Here is a 24531-nt window from a genome sequence, read left to right as displayed (position 1 = left end):
GGAATATATTTATTTATTAAAATAATAAATTTATACTGAAACACTGCACAGAAATTGTACAGTCATTTTGGTGTCACCTCCTCTGATGGTGTCACCCTGTGCGGTCCGCACCCCCCGCACCCCCCTAGTGACGCCACTGCACTACACTCCTATGCACTACCCTATACACTAACCCATACACAACCCCTGTTGTGGGTGTGTGATCTTGCTGATCCTAAACGGGCTACGATTTGCTAATGCGTCATAGTCATTGGGAGCGTAATGGGGCGGAAGCTTTACAAACGACAAACATTTGAGAGTGATGCCAGTCTTTATTAACACCGGAGGAATCTGAAGAGCTGTAAAGCTCTTGGTGTGTCACAGATGTCCAGTAGGGGGCACGGTGTCAGAACGTTACAACAAAAACAACACAAGACACAAACACGATAGGACTTTAACAGTATAGGAAAGGTTGATGGTCACTCATCCAGCTGTGGATTGACCAGTGAGGCCTAGTGGAGTCTGTTCAGTCAGGCCTAGTAAAGACCCAAACACCTCTATTATGGCTAGTAAAGCCTGTTTAGTAAGGCCTAGTGAAGCCTGTCCAGTCAGGCGTAGTAAAGCCTGTCCAGTCAGGCCTAGTGAAGCCTGTCCAGTCAGGCCAAGTGAAGCCTGTCCAGTCAGGCCTAGTGAAAAAGCCTGTCCAGTCAGGCCAAGTGAAGCCTGTCCAGTCAGACCTAGTGAAAAAGCCTGTCCAGTCAGGCCTAGTGAAGCCTGTCCAGTCAGGCCTAGTATAAAAGCCTGCCCAGTCAGGCCTAGTGAAGCCTGTCCAGTCAGGCCTAGTGAAAAGCCTGTCCAGTCAGGCCTAGTGAAAAGCCTGTCCAGTCAGGCCTAGTGAAGCCTGTCCAACCAGGCCTAGCAAAGCCTGTCCAGTCAGGCCTAGTGAAGCCTGTCCAGTCAGGCCTAGTGAAGCCTGTCCAGTCAGGCCAAGTGAAGCCTGTCCAGTCAGGCCTAGTGAAAAAGCCTGTCCAGTCAGGCCTAGTGAAGTCTGTCCAGTCAGGCCTAGTGAAGCCTGTCCAGTCAGGCCTAGTGAAAAGCCTGTCCAGTCAGGCCTAGCAAAGCCTGTCCAGTCAGGCCTAGTGAAAACAGCCTGTCCAGTCAGGCGTAGTAAAGCCTGTCCAGTCAGGCCTAGTGAAGCCTGTCCAGTCAGGCCTAGTGAAAAGCCTGTCCAGTCAGGCCTAGTGAAGCCTGTCCAGCCAGGCCTAGCAAAGCTGATGGTCATTCGTCCAACTCATGGGGTACCCCCCCCACCCCTACCCACCGCGCCCGCCCCGGCCTAGAGGCTCGACTCCTCGATGGGGGCGACAAGGAGGAGGAGTGAAGGGGGTGTCGGGGTGGAGAGACGGACAACGACGCCGGGGTCGGAGCAGAAGGGCCTGGCGGTGCCGGTGGTGGGTGGAGGGGCGGTGACGGTGGCGGTGGTGGTGGTGGGTGGAGGGGCGGTGACGGTGGCGGTGGTGGTGGGTGGAGGGGTGGTGACGATAGTGGTGGTGGTGGCGGTGGGTGGAGGGGCGGTGACGGTGGCGGTGGTGGGTGGAGGGGCAGTGGTGGTGGTGGTGGGTGGAGGGGCGGTGACAATAGTGGTGGTGGTGGCGGTGGGTGGAGGGGCGGTGACGGTGGTGACGGTGGCGGTGGGTGGAGGGGCAGTGACGATAGTGGTGGTGGGTGGAGGGGCGGTGACGGTGGTGGTGGTGGTGGGTGGAGGGGCAGTGACGATAGTGGTGGTGGTGGTGGGTGGAGGGGCGGTGATGATAGTGGTGGTGGTGGTGGGTGGAGGGGCGGCTGTGGTGCCACCGCTGCCACCAGGCAGCCCCGGGTCAGTCCGCAGCTGCGCCAGACGCTCCTCCACGCAGTGCGCCGAGAGGCGAGCCTCCGCGTCCTTGTCCCAGCACTCCTCCATGGTGACACACAGCTGGGACAGTCCCTGGGAGTCACGCACCAACATCGTCACCACCACCGCTACCACCACCATCCCCACCAAGCCACCACCACCACCAAGCCACCACCACCACCAAGCCACCACCACCACCAAGCCACCACCACCAAGCCACCACCACTGCCACCACCACCGCTACCACCACCACGCCACCACCGCCGATAGCGAAAGATCAAAATCAATCACCGATTGACAGACCGGGAGAGACGATGGTAAATGTGACATCAGTCGTGGTCAATCCACTGCTGGATGAGTGACCATCATCAGAGGTTAAAACGCAACTCCAAATACAGCAGCAGACATCGTCAGGGTCTGGATCGAACCCACGGCCTCCTGTAGACCAGGTGAGGTAGTCAACATCTCATAGCCACCGCTGCACCCTAGGAACATTGACCAGGAGGTGCGACAGAGGAGGCTAAGAGAGAAGGGAGACGACATAGAGGGAGGGAGGAGGGGAGGGAAAGAGTGAGTGAGCGAGTGACTCAGTGAGTGAGTGGGTGAGCGAGCGAGTGACTGAGTGAGTGAGGAAGTGAGTGAGCGAGTGAGTGACTGAGTGAGTGAGCGAGTGAGTAAGCAAGTGAGTGACTGAGTGAGCGAGTGACTAGTGAGTGAGTGACTGAGTGAGTGAACGAGTGAGTAGGAGGGTGAGTGAGTGAGTGACTGAGTGAGTGAGTGGGTGAGTGAGTGACTGAGTGAGTGAGTGAGTAAGCAAGTGAGTGACTCAGTGAGTGAGTGGGTGAGCGAGCGAGTGACTGAGTGAGTGAGGAAGTGAGTGAGCGAGTGAGTGACTGAGTGACTGAGTGAGTGAGCGAGTGAGTAAGCAAGTGAGTGACTGAGTGAGCGAGTGAGTGACTAGTGAGTGAGTGACTGAGTGAGTGAACGAGTGAGTAGGAGGGTGAGTGAGTGAGTGACTGAGTGAGTGAGTGGGTGAGTGAGTGACTGAGTGAGTGAGTGAGTAAGCAAGTGAGTGACTGAGTGAGTGAGTGGGTGAGTGAGGGAGTGAGTGGGTGAGGGAGTGAATGAGTGAGCCAGTCAGTGAGTGAGTGACTGAGTAAGAGAGTGAGTGAGGGAGTGAATGACAGAGTAAGTGAGTATTGTGAGCGAGTTAGTGAGCGATTTAGTGAGTGAGTGAGTGAGCGAGTTAGTGAGTGAGTGAGCGAGTTAGTGAGTGAGTGAGCCAGTCAGTGAATGAGTGAGTGAGGGAGTGTGTGAGTGAGCCAGTGAGTGAGTAGGAGAGAGAGTGAGGGAGTGAATGAGAGAGTGAGTGAGTGACTGAGTGAGTGGGTGAGTGAGTGACTGAGTGAGCGAGTTAGTGAGTGAGTGAGGGAGTGTGTGAGTGAGCCAGTGAGTGAGTGACTGAGTGAGTGGGTGAGTGAGTGAGTGACTGAGTGAGTGAGCGAGTGAGTGAGCGAGTGAGTGAATGACTGAGTGGGTGAGTGAGTGAGGGAGTGACTGAGTAACTGAGTGAGTGAGTGAGCGAGTAGGTGAGTAAGCAGGTGAGTGAGTGAGCTAGTGAGTGAGTGAGAGACTGAGTGAGTGAGAGATCGACTGAGTGAGTGACTGAGTGAGTGAGCTAGTGAGTGAGTGAGTGACTGAGTGATTGAGTGACTGAGTGACTGAGTGAGTGACTGACTGAGTGACTGAGTGAGTGACTGAGTGATTGAGTGACTGAGTGACTGAGTGAGTGAGTGACTGAGTGACTGAGTGAGTGACTGAGTGAGTGAGCTAGTGAGTGAGTGAGTGAGAGACTGAGTGAGTGACTGAGTGAGATGTCGACCGGGTGCTTGAGCCAGGGCTCCTGGATCGCTGGGCGGCCATTGCCGTGCACCACGATGTGCTGGAGCTCATCCAGCGTGGGGCACTCACCCACCTCGTCCTCAAAGGGAGCGTGGTGCTCACCCAGCACGCCTGGCACAACACACACAGACACACACACAGACACACACACAAACACAACACACACAGACACACAACACAGACACAACACACAGACACACACACACAGACACACACACACACAGACACACACAGACACACACACAGACAACAACAACCGCCATTCGCCACTAAGTGGCGGTGACGTCACCACGACGCTTGTGCCAGGCCATGTGCACCTTGAGGCCACGTGAAGTATCGAATGCCCGCCAGCAGGAGGTCACGGGGCAGACCCAGGTGCCACGGGTCGACTGACTGAGATGACTGAGATGACTGGCTGATGCACCACCTGTGCCCCCTACTGTGCCAACCTGCTGTGCTTTAGCCACCCGGCGCTCCGCTCGTTGTTGTGAGCGTCGCTCCTCCGCCCTCCGTTGTTGTTGGAGGGCGACTACCTCCAACTGCCCAGTAGTGTCCTTCACGAGCCTCCTCCACAGAGGCCGATCTTGACACCGCTGGTACCAGTCATCGGCAAGTCCACTCAGCTCCACGTACTCCTGTACCACATCACTCCATCTCTTCTGTAGCCCATGCCGCGCCCGTTTAGCCCCCTTGATCCGGCCGAACAAAAACTGTTTCGGCATGTGGTGGCTGGGCATGCGGGCTACATGGCCCAGCCAACGCAGCCTTGCCTGCCGTAGGAGCTCACCGATGGGACTTTGTCCAGATCTTTCGAGGATTTGTGAGCTCCTCACACAATCCAGCCTGGTTAAACCCAGGATGGATCGTAGGCAGGCCACCCTAAAAGTTTATAACCGGGGGGTCCACGTTTCGCAAGCGTAGAGAAGGGAGGGAATGACCGTGGCCGAGAAGACCTGGAGATGCGGAGTGAGAGACCAGGTAGCTCCATACAGCGTTACGCAACCGATGAAAAGATATTGCCGCTCGACTGATTCGGAGTGAGACCTCTGCTGTTAAACCGGAGCCGGTCATGAGCACACTGCCTAGGTTTGAGAAACTCTCCACCCTCTCCACAACTGCCCCGTCACCAATTGGGAGTTGTGGGGGTGGATTGACCGATGGTACAAAATACCCAGGCAGGTGCTTAGTTTTGGTGGGGCTGATGGTAAGGTCCTACCTCTTAGTGGCAAGCTCCAGGTTCAGCAGCAGCGCCTCCAACTCCTCCTCTGAGTGAGCAACTATCACCAGATCGTCGGCATACGTAACATTGTTGAGCAATAGGGAGCCATCCCTTGACCGCACCCGGGCATCGATCAGCCTCCCATTATATCTGTACCCGATGGAAATTCCACCGGTACAGCTATTGAAGGGCTCATGAACTACGTGGTCAAAATAGATGTTAAATTATGTGGGAGCCAGAGGACATCCCTGTCGCACCCCAAGGTGTACAGCGAATGGCTCCGACTCCCAGCCACGTAGTTTTACCCGGACCCGCTCATCATCATGAAGGTCCTTAATGATTGTGAGCAGAGGGTCAGGTACTCCAAAAGCACGAAGAACAACCCAGAGCCCAGGCCTACTGATGGTATCATAGGCCTTGACCAGGTCAATAAAGCAGAGATGTAGGTCTTGTTGGAATTCCCTACACCTCTGCTGTAGCAGACGGACGTAAAATATGGCATCAGTGCAGGACCGCCCTTTCCTGAAACCGCATTGGGGCTCCGCAAGCCTCTCCTCAGCGTGCCTGGCAAGGCGATGTCGAATAATCCTTGCCAGGACCTTTCCCGGCACACTGAGGAGTGAGATGCCCCTGTAGTTGTTCCAGTCTGTGTGGTCCGCCTTCTTAAAGAGGGGGACCACCAGAGCATCCTTCCAATCCTGCGGAACCCATCCAGTGGTCCAGACTGTTGTTATGATGTCATGTAGGGCAGTTTGTGCACAAACGCCACCCTCCCTCAGCATTTCGCTTGGGAGATCATCTCTGCCCGGTTCCTTTCCTGGTCTCAGACTCTGGATCGCCTTCAGTACTTCCGCAACAGATGGCACCTCAGCCAGCCACTCACAGGGGGTGACTTCTTCCTCCAATATTTGAGGCACCGCAGCCTCGCCAGGGTCATCCCCACTTTGTCCCATGTTCTTTTCCTGGGTGAGGGATTTCCCCTCCCCTAGGACCTCACAGAAATGCTCAACAAATCTGCAAACCTGTTCCTGGGGGTCAGAGATTGGATCACTGTTCTTTCCCTTAATGATGGTATTACACACACACACAGACACACAGAAACACACACACACAAAGACACACGCACAGACACACGCACAGACACACACACAGACACACGCACACACCACACACACACAGACACACGCACACACCACACACACACAGACACACGCACAGACACACACACACAGACACACACAGAAACACACACACACAGACCCACACACAGACACACGCACAGACACACGCACAGACACATACACACACAGACACAGAAAAAGATACACACACACACCACACACACAGACACACGCACAGACCCACACACAGACACACGCACAGACACACGCACAGACACACGCACAGACACACGCACAGACCGACACACAGACACACGCACAGACCCACACACAGACACACGCACAGACACACCCACACATAGATCCCCCCCACACACATCACGTGGTGTCGGCACCGTGGTATCGGGGTGGGCGGGGTCGGCCAGCACCACGCCCCGGCGGCCTTTGTCTCCCCCGGGGCCACGCTGCCTCCGCCACCGCCACTCACCGCCACCGGCCGTGCAGCGTGTGGCGATCTCCCACAGAACCAGCCCCAGGGCGTAGACGTCGATACGAAGGAAGGCGTCGCGCCGCAAGCAGACGGCGCCCTCCAGCAGCTCGGGGGCCATGTAGCAGAGAGTGCCGACCTGCAGGGCGCGACGCTCGGGTTTCACGTTCGGCGCGACGCTCTCCGGTCTCTTGGCGGGTAACGAACGGCGGCGGCGTCCGACGCTCGGCGTCTCCGACGAGCAAGCGGCGACGGCGTTTACCCGCGGGATGTCGCCGAGCGGGCGGCCCGGCTGGAGTTTGAGCGCCAGGCCGAAGTCGGCGATGACGGCCGACAGATCGCTCCTCAGCAGCACGTTGTTGCTCTTCAAGTCGCTGTGGGTAGAGATGGACGGGGGGGGGGGGTGGGGGTATTGGGGTGATATAATAACAAAAAGAATTTCAAGATTAGATTAGTTTTTAGTTTTCTCTCATCGCGTTCGAGCGGTCGAAGGGTCAGAGAGAGCAGCGTGAGCAGCAAGCGGAGTCTGAACCCAAGGTTGGCAGGGCCCCCCCCCCCCACCCACTCCGCCACCCACGGTGATCCGTGGGTGGCCTGCTACTGACATACCGATGGGCGATGGCCGGCTTGCCTCCATGAACGTGGTGGTGCAGATGGGCGAGGCCGCATGCCAACGTCTCGCCAATGTGGCACAGCTCGGCCCACGACAACGTGGAGCACTTGAGGTGATCGGACAGGGAGCCCTGGGGTGATGAGAGGGGAGCAGCAGCAGTGGTGGTGGTAGTGGTGGTGATAGTAGTGGTAATGGTGGTGGCAGTGGTGGTAGTGGTGATGGCAGTGGTAGTGGTGGTGGCAGTGGTGGTAGTGGTGATGGTGGTGATGGTGGTGATAGTGGTGGTGGTGGTGATAGTAGTGGTAGTGGTGATAGTAGTGGTAGTGGTGGCGGCAGTAGTGGTGATAGTGGTGATGGCGGTGATAGTGGTGGTGGTGGTAGTGGTGGTGGTAGTAGTGGTGGTGGTAGTGGTGGTGGTGGTGATAGTAGTGGTTGTAGTGGTGATAGTAGTGGTAATGGTGGTAGTGGTGATGGTGGTGGTAGTAGTGGTAGTAGTGGTGGTGATGGTGGTGGTAGTGGTGGTGGTAGTAGTAGTAGTGGTTATAGTAGTGGTGGTAGTAGTGGTAGTGGTTATAGTAGTGGTGGTTGCAGTGGTAGTAGTAGTGTAAGTCTTTGGATGAGTAGTCTATGGGTCTCTATGTGAGTAGTCTATGAGTCTCTGTGTGTTGCTCTTTTCCTCGCACTTTCTGTTTATAGGTGGCGTTGTATCGCCACTTTGGAAGGGTCTAGCCAGAGATCAATCGATCTAATTTTTGGTCCGCGTTTTGGGCAACTGAGAAAATGGGAGACGTCTTCTGGCGTTGCTTGGCACAAAGGGCAGCAGCAGTTTGGGACGTTTGGGTCGATTCGATGTTGGTATTCGGCTAGCACGGAGCAGCAGTCACCTGAACGGAGTCGAGCCGGTCTTGTGCGAGTTGCCTGGGTCTGGGGATTATTCATCGTCTGCTATGGGTGGGGGCCAACCCCCTAGCACGACATTGGGGGCTTGTAGGCGTTCAGGCGGTGCACGGTGGCGGCGGTGCACAAGTGGTTCTACATTGATTTGGTGGTGCTATTTGGTGGAAGAGCGTTTAAAGTTTATTGCACGTTGGCGGAGCTGAAGTAAAGGAAGGTGGATTTCATTTCCCTAGCAGGTGCAGGGGGGGGCCCTGAGTAGCTTTGTGCAAGGATGCGTTGTCGAGTGGCATGATGCCGGATATTGATCGGTGAGAAGCTTGCAGTGTTCTTGAATCGGAAGAACTTTGCTTTCTTGGTGGAGATGGTCAATGGGCGCCACGAGGTGGCATCCTGTAGCTAGGCGAAGTGCCTGGTTTTTTGAGGTTTGGAGCTTTTGGTAACCTGTAGAGGAGTGGTTTGGGCACCAAATGGGACTGGCGTAATTGATGATGGGACGTCCAATGGCTTTGTGGGTTAGGAGTAAAGTCTCCTTTTGTTGACCCCAAGATGTGCCGGCTAAGGCTCGTAAGATGTTATTTCGTTTGTTAACCTTTGCATGGACGTTTCTGCCGTGTTGAGCGAAGCTAAACATAGTGTCAAAGGTTACACCTAGAATTTTGGGGGTTTTTGCTAGTGGGAGGCGTTGGTTGTAGCAACCCGCCGGGGTGGTGTGCTTGGTGGTGGTTGCGATGATGCTTATGAAAATATTTTCAGAGTTATGTGCGGATGTGTGGATATGGTTGATGTTGTCGGCGAATAATGCTTCTGATTCTGAAGTAAAAAGTGGCCAGTTGGTTTTTTTAAAAGTTGTAATACAAGCGATGTTCAGGAGTTTGTGAAGGCTTGGCGGCATTGAGGGTCAACACAATTGGTAGGTGGAAGGATCCAAGGGCCCTAAAGACTTACCAGCCGATTGACGACAGGAGGTTTCCTGATGCTATTGAGATATCTGGTGAGGATGAAGGGCCAGATAATGGAACTCTGGTTTGATTTTCACCGAGTACCCCATAGGGGGAGCCGTTCAAGATATTTTACCCTTTTATCTGGCAACAAACCTGACACATTTTTGACAAGGAGTCACGTTTGCTTTGACCACAATACCTGCGGTCAGAATGCAAACAAAAAACACACAACTCTGATAATGTATTGGCACTGTACTTGAAATTGATTGGTCCACACCCGAGACAGTTTTCCTTAGAGCCCTCGTCTAACATGGGTGTTGGACCGCAGGTATTGTGGTCAATGCAAACATGACTCCTTGTAAAAAAAAGGTGTCAGTTTGTTGCCAGATATAAGGGTAAAAACCAATTATCATATTTTGCTACTGGCAAAGGAGGTTCCAATGGTGTAAATTGAGTCGTTGTTTGGTAAAAGTCGATTTATCTTGAACTGATAGTTACGAGGGCAAGAACTGGTCGGTTGGGGTGTAGACGTTGATCACAGTGAGTGGGCCGAGATGGGATTTGATACGGACGCTTAAGACTTCTGTGGCGATATCGGAAGGAGGCATTGGGATTTTAATTTCTTCAAATTGAATGCTGTTATGGTCGGTCTCGACGGAGGAAAGTGAAATTTTAAAATTTGGGCGGTCTCTGGGAATCAATCCGCCATCTTCAAGCCTGGGTCCTCGGTCTCCGGTCTTCGCGCGCGTGGACCAGGCAGCGTGTTCGCTGTCCTGGTCCGACTTAGTAATTATCCCGTCCAGCATGTAGATAGTCAGCCGTGGTGGTCACCACCCTAAGTATATATTCAGCCATGGTGGTCACCACCCTAAGTATATAGTCATCTGTGGTGATCACCATCCTAAGTATATAGTCAGCTGTGGTGGTCACCATCCTAAGTATATAGTCAGCTGTGGTGGTCACCATCCTAAGTATATAGTCATCTGTAGTGATCACCATCCTAAGTATATAGTCATCTGTGGTGATCACCATCCTAAGCATATAGTCATCTGTGGTGGTCACCATCCTAAGTATATAGTCATCTGTGGTGATCACCACCCTAAGTATATAGTCATCTGTGGTGGTCACCATCCTAAGTATATAGTCATCCGTGGTGGTCACCACCCTAAGTATATAGTCATATGTGGTGGTCACCATCCTAAGTATATAGTCATCTGTGGTGGTCACCATCCTAAGTATATAGTCAGCTGTGGTGGTCACCATCCTAAATATATAGTCAGCCATGGTTGTCACCATCCTAAGTATATAGTCAGCTGTGGTGGTCACCATCCTAAGTATATAGTCAGCTGTGGTGGTCACCACCCTAAGTATATAGTCAGCTGTGGTGGTCACCATCCTAAGTATATAGTCAGCTGTGGTGGTCACCACCCTAAGTATATAGTCAGCTGTGGTGGTCACCATCCTAAGTATATAGTCATCTGTGGTAGTCACCATCCTAAGTATATAGTCATCTGTGGTGGTCACCATCCTAAGTCATTATCCTGTGAATGTTAACCTGTGGTAATAAACATGTTGCCTCCAAGATCAAGTGTGCACCTCGGTTAAACGCACTACATGTGTGTCTTTGTGCGTGTGTGTTTGTGTGAGTAGTCTATGAGTCTCTACGTGAGTAGTCTATGAGTCTCTGCATGGTGAGTGAGTCTATGAACCCGCTCGTGGAAGGCGGTGATGATCCACAGCTCGGCTTCGGCGTTCCCTTCCCGCCTCTCCGCGCCGATGAACTCCAGCAGGTTGCGGTGACTCAGGCCGGGCGTGCCGAAAATATCCACCTCGTTCTGCCACAGCCGTTGGTTCTGCTGAGCGTCTCGGACGAAGACAATGCCGATGACGACGGCGGGGAGAAGAGGAGGAGGGAGCAAACGCGTGAAGTTACCCAGTCCGAGGTCACGTCCAGAGGCGCAGAAGTCTCGCGGGGGGGAGCAGAAATGCACGCGGAGACGTGGGGTGACACACGTGGCGAGATCCGCAGACACACGCAGACACACGGGAGACACGCGGAGAAATGGAGACATATGGAGACGCATGGAAACACACGCAGACACACGCAGTGCGTTTCTGTGGGTCTCTGGGTTTCTGTGAATCTCTGAGTATGGGTCTCTGTGGGTCTCTATGGGTCACTGTGGGTCTCTAAGGGTCGTCTCTGTGGGTTGCTGTGAGTCTCTATGGGTCTCTATGGGTCACTGTGGGTTTCTGTGGGTTGCTGTGGGTCTCTGTGGGTTGCTGTGGGTCTCTATGGGTCTCGATGGGTCTCTGTTGGTTGCTGTTAAGTCTCTATGAGTATGGGTCTCTGTGGGTGTTTATGGGTCTCTCTGAGTATGGGTCTCTATGGGTCCACTGTGGGTCTCTGTGGGTCTCTGTGGGTTGCTGTGAGTCTCTATGGGTCTCTATGGGTCACTGTGAGTCTCTGTGGGTTGCTGTGGGTCTCTGTGGGTCGCTGTGGGTCTCTCTGAGTATGGGTCTCTTTGGGTCTCTATGGGTCACTGTAGGTCTCTGTGGGTTGCTGTGGGTCTCTGTGGGTTGCTGTGGGTCGCTGTGGGTCTCTCTGAGTATGGGTCTCTATGGGTCTCTATGGGTCATTGTAGGTCTCTATGGGTCACTGTGGGTTTCTGTGGGTTGCTGTGGGTCTCTGTGGGTCCCTGTGGGTCTCTCTGAGTGTGGGTCTCTTTGGGTCTCTATGGGTCACTGTAGGTCTCTGTGGGCCTCCGCCAGTCTGTAGAAACACGTGTCGTGTAGGGTCTGTGTGTGTGTGTGTGTGGGGTCTCACCACGGGCTGGACAATCTTCACCGCGACGATTTCAGACAGGAGCTGAGCGCGCCAGACGCAGCCGAAGCGACCGCCGCCCCTAAACTCCAGCAGGCGCACCGGCCGCAGCAGCAGCAGCGCCGTCAGGCTCACCGCCTCCTGTTGGCGAAGTGGACCGTCAGCCACCCTTGCTGCCGTTAACGGCAGAGACCCCCCGTCGCGTAGCCTCGACAGACCGGCAGGGCAAGTGACTACACTATACACTACTATACACTACACTTTACACTACATTATTACCTACACTATACACTACACTATACACTACACCATTCACTACACTACTATACACTACACTACTATACACTACACCATACACTACTATACACTACACTATGCACTACACTATACACTACACCATACACTACACCATACACTACACTATACACAAGATATACAACACTATACACTACCATACTATACACTGCACTATACACTCAAGTTTACACGATACACTGCACTATATTCCACACTACACTATACACTACACTATCCACCACTTCACTATACACCACTACACTATACACTACTATGCACTACACTGTCCACTACACAACTATACGCTACACTATACACTATTATACACTACACTATTATACACTACACTATACACTACTATACATGACACTCTGCACTACACTATATACTAGTAATGAATTGGCCACGTCTTGTTTACGTGACACTAACCTTACTGATTGGCCGTGTCGGGTGGTGGTTGTTTTAACGAAACAACGTTTTTATTTGACTCAAAACAATTCTCTTTTCTGGAGGGGGAGTTGCCCAGCACCATGCCCGGCCGCCGTTGTCGCCCCGATGGCAATGCTCACACATCGCACCGGGTACTCATTTCAGGCTTAGTCGATCTAGGGGAGGCCCAGGACCGGTTCAGATAATCCACGCGGTGTTGGCCGTGAGCGAGAATCGAACTCGGGTCGCCAGGTTCATAGCGCAGCGCGCTAACCACTACACTGCCGCTCCCCACAGACACACACACACACAGACACAACAACAACCGCCATTCGCCACTAAGTGGCGGTGACATCACCACGATGCTTGTGCCAGGTTATGTGCACCTTGAGGCCACTAGAAGTGTCGAACGCCCGCTGGCAGGAGGTCACGGGGCAGACCCAGCAGGTGCCACGGGTCGACTGACTGAGATGACTGAGATGACTGGCTGATGCACCACCTGTGCCCCTTACTGTGCCAACCTGCTGTGCCTTAGCCACACAGCGCTCCGCTCATTGTTGTGAGCGTCACTCCTCCGCCCTCCGTTGTTGTTGGAGGGCGACTGCCTCCAACTGCCCAGCAGCGTCCTTCACGAGCCTCCTCCACAGAGGCCGATCTTGACACCGCTGGTACCAGTCATCGGCAAATCCACTCAGCTCCACATCCTCTTGTACCACATCACTCCATCTCTTGTCTAGCCCGTGCCGCGCCCATTTAGCCCTCTCGATCCGGCTGAACAAAAGCTGTTTAGGCATGCAGTGGCTGGGCATTCGGGCTACATGGCACAGCCAACGCAGCCTTGCCTGCCGTAGGAGCTCACCGATGGGACTTTGTCCAAATCTTTCAAGGATTTGTGAGCTCCTCACACAATCCAGCCTGGTTAAACCCAGGATGGATCGTAGGAAGGCCAGCCAAAATGTTTCTAACTGGCGAAGATGTTCCATTTGGGGGGGTCACGTTTCTAAAGCGTAGAGAAGGGAGGGAATGACTGTGGATTGGGAGATCATCTCTGCCCGGTGCCTTTCCTGGTCTCAGACTCTGGATCACTTTTAGTACTTCCTCAACAGATGGCACCTCAGCCAACCACTCACAAGGGGTGACTTCTTAAAATATTTGGGGCACCGCAGCCTCTGCAGGCTCATCCCCATGTCGAGGGATTTCCCTTCCCCCAGGACTTCACAGAAATGCTCAGCAAATCTGCAAACCTGTTCGTGGGGGTCGGAGATTGGATCCCCGTTTTTCCCCCTAATGATGGTAATAGGTATGGCGCTGCAGGTTACTTTTTGGATGGAGTTAAATAGGGATTTGTGATCGCGGGCCATTGAGGCAGACTCCATCTCCACAGCAACCCGCGACCACCACCCATCCTTTTAGCGCCTCACGGCTCTCCGAACCTCTGAGCGAAGGCTACGGTAAGCCTCCTCATTCTCTGACGTGGGATGCTGTAGACAATTCGGGTGGGCCTGTCGCTTTATCTCAACTATCCTGAACACCTCCTCTGTCAGCCAGGGTTTCTGGGAGGTCTGGACCGCAGTCACAGTCCTAAACCTCACCCATGTACCCTAGACATCTGGAGGAGTGGGGGACGATGCTAACCCCAGCCGCAAGCGATGATTAAATTCTTGCTTGCAACTTTCATCAGCTAGCTGAGACCAGGCCACCTTAGGTTGGAATGGGGTCCTGGGTGTATACCCACCACCCGAGTGGAAGAATGGCAGGCGCATCTTACAGATGACAAGTCGATGGTCAGAGGGCAGATCAGCTCCACGGTAGGTCCTGGTGTCAAGGACATGGACCCACATCCGCTGATCCGTCACTATGTAGTCCAGCAGATGTTCTTGCTTGGACCCGGCATGCGTCCATGATGTTGTGTGGATGCGCCGATGCCTGAACAGCGTGTTGGTAATTTAAAGCCCATGGGCTGCACAAAAATCTAGCAGCCTCCTACCGTTGTTATTGAGCTGATCTGGCCCATGCTTTCCAATCACTCCAGACCAGGTGCCAGCATCATGACCAACTCGGGCATTAAAGTGACCCAACAAGATGACTCTATCCCGAGGGGCCACTTTAGCCAGCACCTATGACAGGAGGTCATAGAAGGCATCTGACTCATCGACCTTGCCAGCATCCCTCCACGGATGTTCGTCTTCGGTGGGGGCATAAGTAACCCTGACCACCACTCCTCGCCTCCGGTTGATGGGAAGGCGAGCCCAAAGTAGCCTGGGACTTACAGCTTCCCACAAATCACCGCCACGCTCCCACGCCCCCTTCATTCTTTTGTTCAGAAGAAGAGCCACTCCCTGTTGTTTAGTAGTCTCCTCCCCGAGTAGAGGACTGTCCACTCCTCATAGTGGCAGGAGCCATAGCTGGTCCACCGGACCTCCTGATTGCCACAGAGATCCAGACGGTACCGGCCCAGCTCCCGACAGAGGAGTGGCAGCCTCTCCTCCGCAGTGAGCGTTCGAACATTCCACGTGGCCATCCGTAGTGGCTTTTTGTTGTTTATGGAGGAGCCCCGAGGGTAAAGAATCAATCTCCTGGCTCCGCCAAATGGGGTTTGGCCAGGAGACGTCAAAGACGCCTGTCCCCCCGGGGCCTCCGGCACAAGCTTATTCATTAGATATTTTAGACATGGTTTAGTGGTAATTTATTGAAGGTGGAGGGGTTACCAGCCCCTCGCACCCGTCCAGAGCCCCCATTTAGCTGCTGTGGTGGCCACAGACGCAATGAGGGGAAAGGCCAATCGGAATTGGCCCTCCCCCCACGGCACTGCCCATGACGTTGCCCGTCCGGCACCACGAGGAGGGAGGGGGTTGTTCTGCCAGACACAGACACACACACACAGACACACACACAGACACACAGACGCACACATAGTACCACCACCACCTGCGGAGGCGTTGTGGCGTGCGTCAGCTTGCGGCATCGCCGGTACATCCACACGGAGAGCAGCAGCAGCAGCAGGAGCAGCAGCAGCGTCGTGACGGCCAGCAGGGCCACCGGCGTGGGCACCGGCCTGGCCACCGGCGTAGCCTGCTGAGTGCCCTCTGCAACAGGAGGCTCAGCTGTGAAGCCACTCACAGGGGCTGCTCCCATAGACTGCAATGTTAAAGGCTGCCATAGACTTCAATGTTAAATCCTCCCATATACTTAAATGTTAAAGGCTGCCATAGACTTCAATGTTAAAGTCTCCCATAGACTTCAATGTTAAAGTTTCCCATTAACTTCAATGTTAAAGGCTCCCATAGACTTCAATGTTAAAGGCTCCCATAGACTTCAATGTTAAAGGCTCCCATAGACTTCAATGTTAAAGGCTCCCATAGACTCCATTGTTAAAGGCTCCCATCGAATTTGAAGCTTTCGTGACTGCAGGAATCCATGCTCTTTGGTTCTTTCGGCAAAGTCACGTAGGTATAAAATAAAATAAATCACGACGTCATCAGCTACCATTCCTGGATGTTTTGATCGAGAAGAGACCTGATGGCTTGTTGGGACATTCGGTCTACAGGAAAGCCACCCACACGGATGCCTATCTAAAGCCTGACTCCCACCACCATCCAGCCCAGAAGAATTCCCTCGTCAAAACACTACACCATAGGGCCCGTTGCATCTCCGACCAGCACCACCTAGCCAGTGAGTTGGAGCACGTACACCAAGCCCTCAGGATGAACGGATACTCGGACCGTACATCTGCAAAGCTGTCTCCCCAGCCATGCGGAGACAACCTTCTGAGGATCCAACCAAGACCATCACTTTACTGTACATAGCAGGGGTTACCAAATAGATTTCCAAAATCTTAAACAAGCACAAGATCCAGGTTCGTTTCAACACAGTACACAAAATCAGTGATTTAATCCCATCTGAAAGGGATGTGATTCCTGACATGCAATACCCTGGTGTCTACAAACTGAGTTATGGTTGAGGCAACAGTGACATTGGGAAAACGAAACGACATGTCTCGGGCTGTGTTCGTGAACACAAGGTAGATCTGAAACACGGTAGGACTAATACCTCTGCCGTTGCCGATCATTGTTTTAACGCTGTGGGTTCACACGAAATTGATTTTTCCAAGACGGAGGTACTCTGCAAACCTACCGGCTACCTTCAGAGATTTGTTCATGAAGCCATCCAGATACATAAACACAGACACAACTCCAACCAAGAAGATGGGTACAAACTGAGCAATCATTGGAAGGACGTTATTAACCATGTACAGTCTTAACTGACTGTGATGTTTCCATCCTACCTGCCTATGTCAGCTGTTATTTCCGACTCTCTGTGTGTATCTCTCTATGCATCTCTCTTAGATATCTCATGCTCACATGTCCTTTTGATTGCACTCTCATGCTCACATGTCCTTTAGATTGCACTCTCATGCTCACGTGTCCTTTGCATTGCACTATCATGCCTTTGGATTGCACTAACATACTCACATGCCCTTTGGATTGCACCCGTTGGGTTTGCACGCATGCCTTTGGATTGCACCACTCTTCGATTTTACAATAACATCACGCTAATCTCTCACATTAACATCGCCACTTCCATGCCCTCGTCGAGGAGGCCACTCTCCTATCTTAAATTTCGATTTAAAGCTTTTGTGACTGCAAGGATTCATCTTCTTTGGTTCTTTCGGTAAAGTCACGTAGAATGAGAATAAAATAATAAATTAATAAAATAACACAATAAAATTCTCACGACGTTTCGGCCACAACACAAGTGGCCTTCTTCAGGTGAAAGAAACAGACCTGTCGGGACGACAGAGCTTCAATGAACGTTGTTAAGATTCGTAGCGTCTTTTAAGCTGGTTTACAGAAGTGAGGCACCTTGACCCTTTCAAACCTTGACAAAGGTGCCTCACAATTTAAGGCCACACAAGCAATTGTTTACTTTGAGGCTAAAGCAACCTATTAGTTAATGATTCCTTAACACTGCTTTTTTGTTTGCCTCCACGAGTGTGCAAGGACTCTAAGTTATATTTATTTAACGATGAGTGAATGTATTTAATAAACACATTTTTCTAAAAAGTAGATTTGTTTGCAAAATACATTAATTTATTTAACACGCAAATTTATAATTAGATATCACTATCAAATTATTTTTTCATTTACTGCTTCATAATTTATTCAATAAAAATAGTTTATTGAATAAATATATCTCTTTCCTTTCTTTTTTCCTTTCATTATTTTCTTAAACGAGGATTCTTTATTCATCCTCAGTTTACATTCTCTCAAGGGGAGCTCTGTACAGAAGCGCAGCACCACAGTCAGGTAGAAATTGAAGGCAGCAGGAATAAAATGGCCACCTACGCAAAGGTCGCAGCTGCCAATCTGCCTGGAGTCACGAGGCCCCCCACTAGGGCCTCTCCTCCAAAGCGAACCCCCCCAAGCGCGCAGCGACCACTGCCGCTGCGCGAGAACGGCATCCGCTGCTACACCTCGAGCTCCGTCACGATCGAGGCGTACGTCGAGGCCCTGGCCGCCATCGTCCCGCCAGCCACCATCACCCACGCCTCGAAGGTCAGCGGGAAAGCCGTCTTCTTCCTGACGACGAAAAAGGTGGCAGATGCGGCCGTCGAGAAGGGGATGACCGTGGGGGGACTCCACGTCCAGCTGGAACCCATCGCTTCGGTGGCGGCGCGAATAGTCGTTTGGAACGTGCCGCCCTACATCCCCGACAAGGCCGTGTTGGAACACGTGTCCAAGCTGGGCACCATCGTGGTGCCAGTACGTGCCCTGGCACTGGGGTGCAGAAATCCTGCTCTCAATCACATTTTATCTTTCAAGAGGCAGGTGCACGTCCTGCTGACTACCGGACAGCAGGAAGAGGGCTCGTTTGTCATTGTCAATGCAGGCATTGCTCATAGACTGTTTTATGCCAAAGATTGCATCAGATGCAATCTTTGCAAAGAAGAGGGGCACTTACGAAGGGATTGCCCTAAACCAACGACGGCGAGGGTCGGAGAAAAGAGCGGGGAGGAGGGAGGCAGAGCAAGGGGGGCAAAGCAGCAAGAGCCCCTATTGCAACAAGCCCCCCAACAGCCCACACCGGGCCCGCGAGCCACGAATCCTCCTACACCTGAAGTCGTGGCCCCAACTTCGCCGCCTCAAGGAACAAATCGCAAGAGGAAGAATACAGAAGGACCCGGATCTCAAGGGTCAAATTCAGAGGAGGAACCCCTCCCAGACCTCGAACAGGAAGAAGCGGTGAAACCCTCCACACCAGGGGAGGAAGCAGAACAGCTGCCAGACGCCGAAGACGCGGTTTTTGCCTTCCCGGATGCCACGCCGAGTGACGCGTGGGCGGCGAGGAAGAAACCCGCCAAGAGGAAGAAGCAGCGTGCGTCTGGGGAAGGGTTTCTACAGCAGGAGACCGTCGACGATGAAGGCGACATCACCACGGAAATCGACCCGCCTACTGTTGTCATAGAGACTCACTCCCCACCAGCTATACAGGAAGTCCTTGACCAAGAGGTAGAAGTTGGCAGAGAGACACTCACCAAGGGCAAGGACGAAATGGATGGGAATGAGGAGGAAGGTCCCCGTCCCACTGCTGATCCAAAACCAGCGGAAGAGACACCGGGCCATCCACCCGAAGAGCCTGAGCAGGAGCCATCCCAGGCCATCCCTGACACTGGGGGAGAGGACGCTGCTGGGCCATGCGCCAGCTCAGCCGCTGCAGCCCTTCTAGCGGAGCCGGACGCCGAGGAAATCGATTCAGATCGGGACGACTGCTTCAGCATGGGGAGCGAGAGCAGCCAGGGGTCTACACTCCTTGACCCTCAGACTCCCCTGATCTCCTCGGAAGATTTCTGGAAATTCCTCGACGAGACCAACATGAGGAAAGACAGAGCAGACATTGCCTTGGCTCGATGGAAGGACAGCAAGGCAATAAAGGCCTCTGTGACTCAAGCAGAGAGACTCCTTGCCAAGCAGAGACTCGAGTCCCAGGGCAAGGAGAGGGCAAAGCTGACATTTTTCCGCAAACAAATTATAAGGTGGGAGGCCACGGGGGAAAGGAATAAGCAATGCCTATGTACATCGGCTCCCTGAACGTGAACGGGTGCAGGGAGGCAGTGCGGAGGTTTTCCGCAATGTCTCTTGCGAGGAAACAGGCTGCCTCTGTCTTCTTCATTCAGGAGACGCATCTCACGGTCGAGGACGAGGATGACTGGAGGAAGGAGTGGGGAGGGGACTCCTTCTACAGCCACCTTGACAACACCTCCTGTGGAGTCGCGACCCTGTTCGCTAAAGGGTTTCATCCCGAGCTCATCATCCACACCCAAGTGGTGAAGGGAAGGCTGCTCGCGGTAACGGTCAGGGTGGGCGATGTCACCACCCACCTACTGAACATGTACGCGCCTGTGACCAACAAGGAGAAGATCCCGTTTCTGCACCTCCTGAGGAGGCACCTGGCCGGGATTCCGGACGACGAGTGCGTGATTGTGGGTGGCGACCACAACTGCACACTTGGCGCCCTGGATCATTCGGGGGGGCAGCCGGGGGGAGTAGGGCCTAAGAGGGAAATGCAGGGACTCCTGGAGGACGCCGCCTTGGTGGATGTGTGGCGCATACATCACCCGGGCCAACGCCAGTTCACGTACACGAGGACGAGGCGCTATGGCTCGGTGACGCAGTCCAGGCTCGACAGATTTTACATCTCTAAGAGCTTTGTGATGTGCGCCATAACGACTGGCATCAGGGCGGCACCCTTCACGGACCACAACCTCATCGTGCTCCGTGTCAGGCTGGAGAGGGCCCGTGAGGGCGCGTCCCACTGGCATTTTAACAACTCACTGCTGGAGGATGGCACCTTCTTAGAAATGTTCGAGGACTTCTGGGAAGAGTGGCGAAAAAGCAAAACGCAGTCCGACTCTCTGGCCCAGTGGTGAGATATGGGCAAAGTGCACACCAGGCTGTTGTGCCAACAATACACCTGGGGGAGCACCAGACTGAAGAACGTGGACATCACCGACATGGAAGCCCGAGTCCTCAATTTGGAGGGTCGCCTCGCCGAAGACAGCGACCCTGCTCTTCTCCAAGAATACGAGGAGAATAGGGAGCGTCTCAAAGGGCTACATGAGGAGCAGACGAGGGGAGCGTTTGTGCGATCCCGGGTGAAGCTCATCACGGACCTCGACACGGGATCCCCGCTTTTCTACTCCCTCGGGAGGCAGAATGGGAGACACAAATCCATGGAGTGCCTCTTTGATGGTGACGGTGTCCTGGTGCACGAACTCCAGCAGAAGTCGACCATCATCAGAGACTTCTACGGCAACCTGTTCTCCCCTGAAGAAACATCGGAACCGGCCCAGGCGGAGGCATGGAGTGGTCTACCCACCCTGGGGGAAGACGGGAAAGAGCTGCTAGAGCAAAAGCTCACCAGGACTGACCTTGACGCAGCTGTAAGAGGACTGGCCCCGAATAAATCCCCAGGGTTAGACAGGCTAAAAGGGGAGTTTTACGCCGCTTTTTGGCCATACCTGCAGGAGGACTACAGAGAGGTGCTGGAGGAAGCCTCAGTCGCCGGGGTGATGCCTCAGTCTTGGAGGAGGGCGGTGCTCACTCTGCTTTCCAAGAACGGAGACCTGAGGCACCTACAAAACTGGCGTCCGGTGTCCCTCCTGAACACAGACTACAAAATATTGACGAAGGCTCTCTCCCTGCGACTGAAAGGGGTGATTGCACAAGTCGTAAACGGGGACCAGTCCTACACCATCCCCGGACGAACCATCCACGACGGCATCTTCCTGGTCAGGGACCTCATCGCGGTGTCCCAGAGGTTGGGCATCCCAGTCGCGTTTCTGGCTCTTGACCAGGAAAAGGCTTTTGACAGAGTGGACCACAAGTACCTGCTGGGAACCCTCAAGACCTTGGGTTTTGGGGATGCCTTTGTCCGAACGATCTGCCTACTCTACACCAAGGCGGAGTGCATGATCAAGATCAACGGTGCCCTCACTGCCCCGGTCAAATTCGAGCGAGGAGTGAGACAGGGATGCCCATTGTCGGGCCAACTTTATGCCCTGGCATTAGAGCCTTTCCTGAGTCTCATAAGGCGGAGACTCAGCGGCCTGGTGCTGAGGGAACCAAGCGTCAAGTTGGTCCTGACGGCATACGCCGACGACGTCCTCCTCATCCTGCGCTCCCTGGCTGATGTCGCCCTGCTGCATGAGTGCCAGGAGGTATTTTCGAAGGCCTCCTCATCAAAAATGAACTGGCAAAAGTGCAGCGGCCTGCTGGTTGGAGCGTGGGACATGACCGAGTGTCCCGAGAAGGCAAAAGCCATCAATTGGAGCACAACATCGCTGCACCACCTGGGAGTGTTCCTCGGACCAGAGGAGGAACCACCGCAGAGGAACTGGGTGGAGCTGGAGGAGAAGGTGAAGGAGCGGCTGGGCACCTGGGGTCGCCTGTGCAAGTTCCTCACCTTCAGGACAAAGATGTTGGTGGTGATCCAGCTGGTGACGTCCATGCTGTGGCACCGACTCTTCTCCCTGCACCCCCCCATGAGCCTCGTTAACGCACTTCAGAAGCGAGTCCTCGACTTCTTCTGGTCGGGTGGAGGACACCGGGTCGCGGCTGGGGTCCTGGCCCTGACACTGGACGAGGGCGGTCACGGGCTGGTGTGCGTGCGGAGTCAGCTGGCCACCTTCCGACTGCAGGCGGCGCAAAAGTTCCTGCACGCCGCCCCTGCACCGGCCTGGAGCATCACGGCCTCCTTCCTCCTGAAACAGCTGGGGGGTCTGCAGTGCTCAAAACAACTATTCTACATGGACCTGCAGGGCCTCCCACTGGGACAGCTGCCACCCTTCTACAGAAGCGTCCTGCAGACATGGAGCTCCCTTGCCGTCAGGAGGCTGAACCAACCGCGATCCGCCGTGGATTTGGTCTTCGAACCGATCCTCAGGAACCCACAGACAAAGCTGCCATCCACCACCACCACCCCTGGCATGGAGAGGCACCTCGCCAACGCACGGCTCACCAGGATGGGGGATCTGGTGGAGCCTGAAACACGGGGCCGGTGGCTCGGACCAGCAGACATGGCCGCAAAGACAGGGCTGCAGCCGCTCCGGGTGGCTGCCCGGATCCTGGCCGAAGCCAAGGGGGCCTTCTCAGCGGCAGCGGGGAGAACGCCCCCCATCGGCGTTGGGGATGACGAGGCCCCTCTCGATCCCCCTCCACCGGAGCTCTCAGTCGTGCCACTGCATCGTCAATGCCGACAAACGAAGGCGGATCACAACCTGTGCCAGCTAGAAGACCTACCGGAGGTGGCCTTCGCAAATGTAAAGAGGAAGGTGCTCTACTCCTACATGGTCCGGTTCCACCAACAGGACACCCTGAGGAGCCACAAGGACCATGCCTGGAGGAAAGCCCTGCCCTGCGTCTCTCCCGAGAGGCCTCGCTAGAGGCAACTCTACTCCAGCCCGACGTACAACCGCATCGGCGACCTCAGCTGGAGCATCGCCCATGGCACCGTCACCACCAACGTCTCCCTGGCGCGCTTCACCGACACGTCCCCGGAGTGCCGGTTCTGCGGTAAAGTGGAGATGGTGGTGCACCAATACATGGAGTGCAAGAGCCTGGACTCGCTGTTCAAGGTCCTGAGAAACATCCTCCTAAGGTTCAGCCTCCACTTCTCCCCGACGGTCCTCATCTTTGGATACCCGAAGGGCGACGGACCCCAACATCTTCAGGGGCTGGTCAACGTGCTCTTCGGCTACGCCAAGCTCGCCATATACAGGGCGAGGAAGGTGGCCCTGGAGGGGCAACGTCCAGCCAGCAGCCTGGGCATCTTCCGCACTCTGGTCGGAGCCAGGGTGTGGCTGGAGTTCCGCCACGCGCGGCTGACCCACGCCGCGCCGGCCTTCAAGGAGCAGTGGGCGCTGGAGGAGGCCGTGTGCTCGGTGGCAGATGACGGAGAGCTCTGCATGTAGATCTAAGCTACCCGTCGGAGGCCATTTGACTGTGGGAAGGGCTGCGTGCAGATGCAGCACTTGTCATAGTTATAAAGAAAAGAGAGAGAGCGCGAGAGAAAGCCAAATGGAGTAGGACGAGAGAGGGCAGAGAGAGAGGGGGGGCAGAGAGGGGGGTAGAGAGAGAGGGGGGCAGAGAGGGGGGTAGAGAGAGAGGGGGGGCAGAGAGGGGGGTAGAGAGAGAGGGAAGGGGAAAGGAGGGAAGAAAAAAATATATATTGTTGGGTCTTTCATTTAAAAGGGGGGGGGGGGGGGGTTTACATAAAGCAAAGCATTAAAACAAAACAAAAAAAAACGAAATGATGAACGGAGCAAAGTGCCGACTACACCGAGCATCTTCTTGTTTCCTCTGATCGTAAAAAGAGAGAGAGAGAGCGAGAGAGAGCGAGAGAGAGAGAGCGAGAGAGAGAGCGAGAGAGAGAGAGAGAGCGAGAGAGAGAGAGCGAGAGCGCGAGAGAGAGCGAGAGAGAGAGAGAGAGCTTGAATGGCATCAACTCTCCCGGCCTCACGAACCATCTCCAGCGTCTCTCCCGGCTCGAAACTGACCGTGGGCCCTGGGCCGTAGGGCGAAGTCGATGTTACAGAGGTCCCTGTCACAGCAGCAGAAGTAGACGAACGGGTTGCTACTGGACTCCACGCACTTGCTCCTGGTCACAGTGGGAAACCGAGAGGGGGAGGAGGGAGCAGGAGGTTGGGGGGGGAGGAGGAGGTGGTGGGTGGGAGGAGGAGATGGAGGTGAGGAGATGGTGGGGAGGAGGAGGAGGAGGGGGGGAGATGGTGGGGAGGAGGTGGGGGGGAGGAGATGGTGGGGAGGAGGAGGAGGAGGGGGCTGCTGTGTGCTGGTCTGACCGGTCTTCCTCCTCACCTTCCACGGCAGTCGTGGACCCAGCAGCCCTGACGCTCCAGCAGGATGTCGCCTGACACGT

General features: G+C 54.3%; 2 protein-coding genes across 2 annotated transcripts in view; both read right to left on the bottom strand.

The window, feature by feature from the left end:
* LOC142917354 (uncharacterized) overlaps positions 1-24531 on the bottom strand; it is a 661949-nt gene that overhangs the window by 86797 nt on the left and 550621 nt on the right. The gene's annotated exons all lie outside the window — the stretch shown is intronic.
* On the bottom strand, positions 292-24531 carry LOC142917369 (activin receptor type-2B-like). The gene is made up of 10 exons (XM_076062008.1): positions 24471-24531; positions 24152-24252; positions 15526-15683; positions 11875-12012; positions 10760-10903; positions 7209-7342; positions 6862-6973; positions 6600-6738; positions 3753-3883; positions 292-1963 (listed from the first exon to the last, which is right to left on the bottom strand). The coding sequence occupies exons 3-10, from the start codon at positions 15571-15573 to the stop codon at positions 1316-1318; spliced, it is 1494 nt and encodes a 497-aa protein (XP_075918123.1). The 5' UTR covers positions 15574-15683; positions 24152-24252; positions 24471-24531; the 3' UTR covers positions 292-1315.

Source organism: Petromyzon marinus, unplaced genomic scaffold (genome assembly GCF_048934315.1).
Source record: "Petromyzon marinus isolate PM22_M1 ecotype Great Lakes invasive population unplaced genomic scaffold, UKy_Petmar_22M1.pri1.0 PM_G_Scaffold_47, whole genome shotgun sequence".
NCBI classification, from domain to species: Eukaryota; Metazoa; Chordata; class Hyperoartia; order Petromyzontiformes; family Petromyzontidae; genus Petromyzon; species Petromyzon marinus.
Note: the sequence above shows the minus strand (reverse complement) of the source record. Positions and strands in the feature narration are given on the sequence as shown.

Coding starts and splice junctions, on each gene's coding strand:
- LOC142917369 (XM_076062008.1), bottom strand. CDS start 15,573: ATGTACCGGCGATGCCGCAAGCTGACGCACGCCACAACGCCTCCGCAG. Junction 10,904..11,874: donor TGAAGATTGTCCAGCCCGTG/GTGAGACCCCAC, acceptor GACGCTCAGCAG/AACCAACGGCTGTGGCAGAA. Junction 7,343..10,759: donor TCACCGCCTTCCACGAGCGG/GTTCATAGACTC, acceptor TCATCACCCCAG/GGCTCCCTGTCCGATCACCT.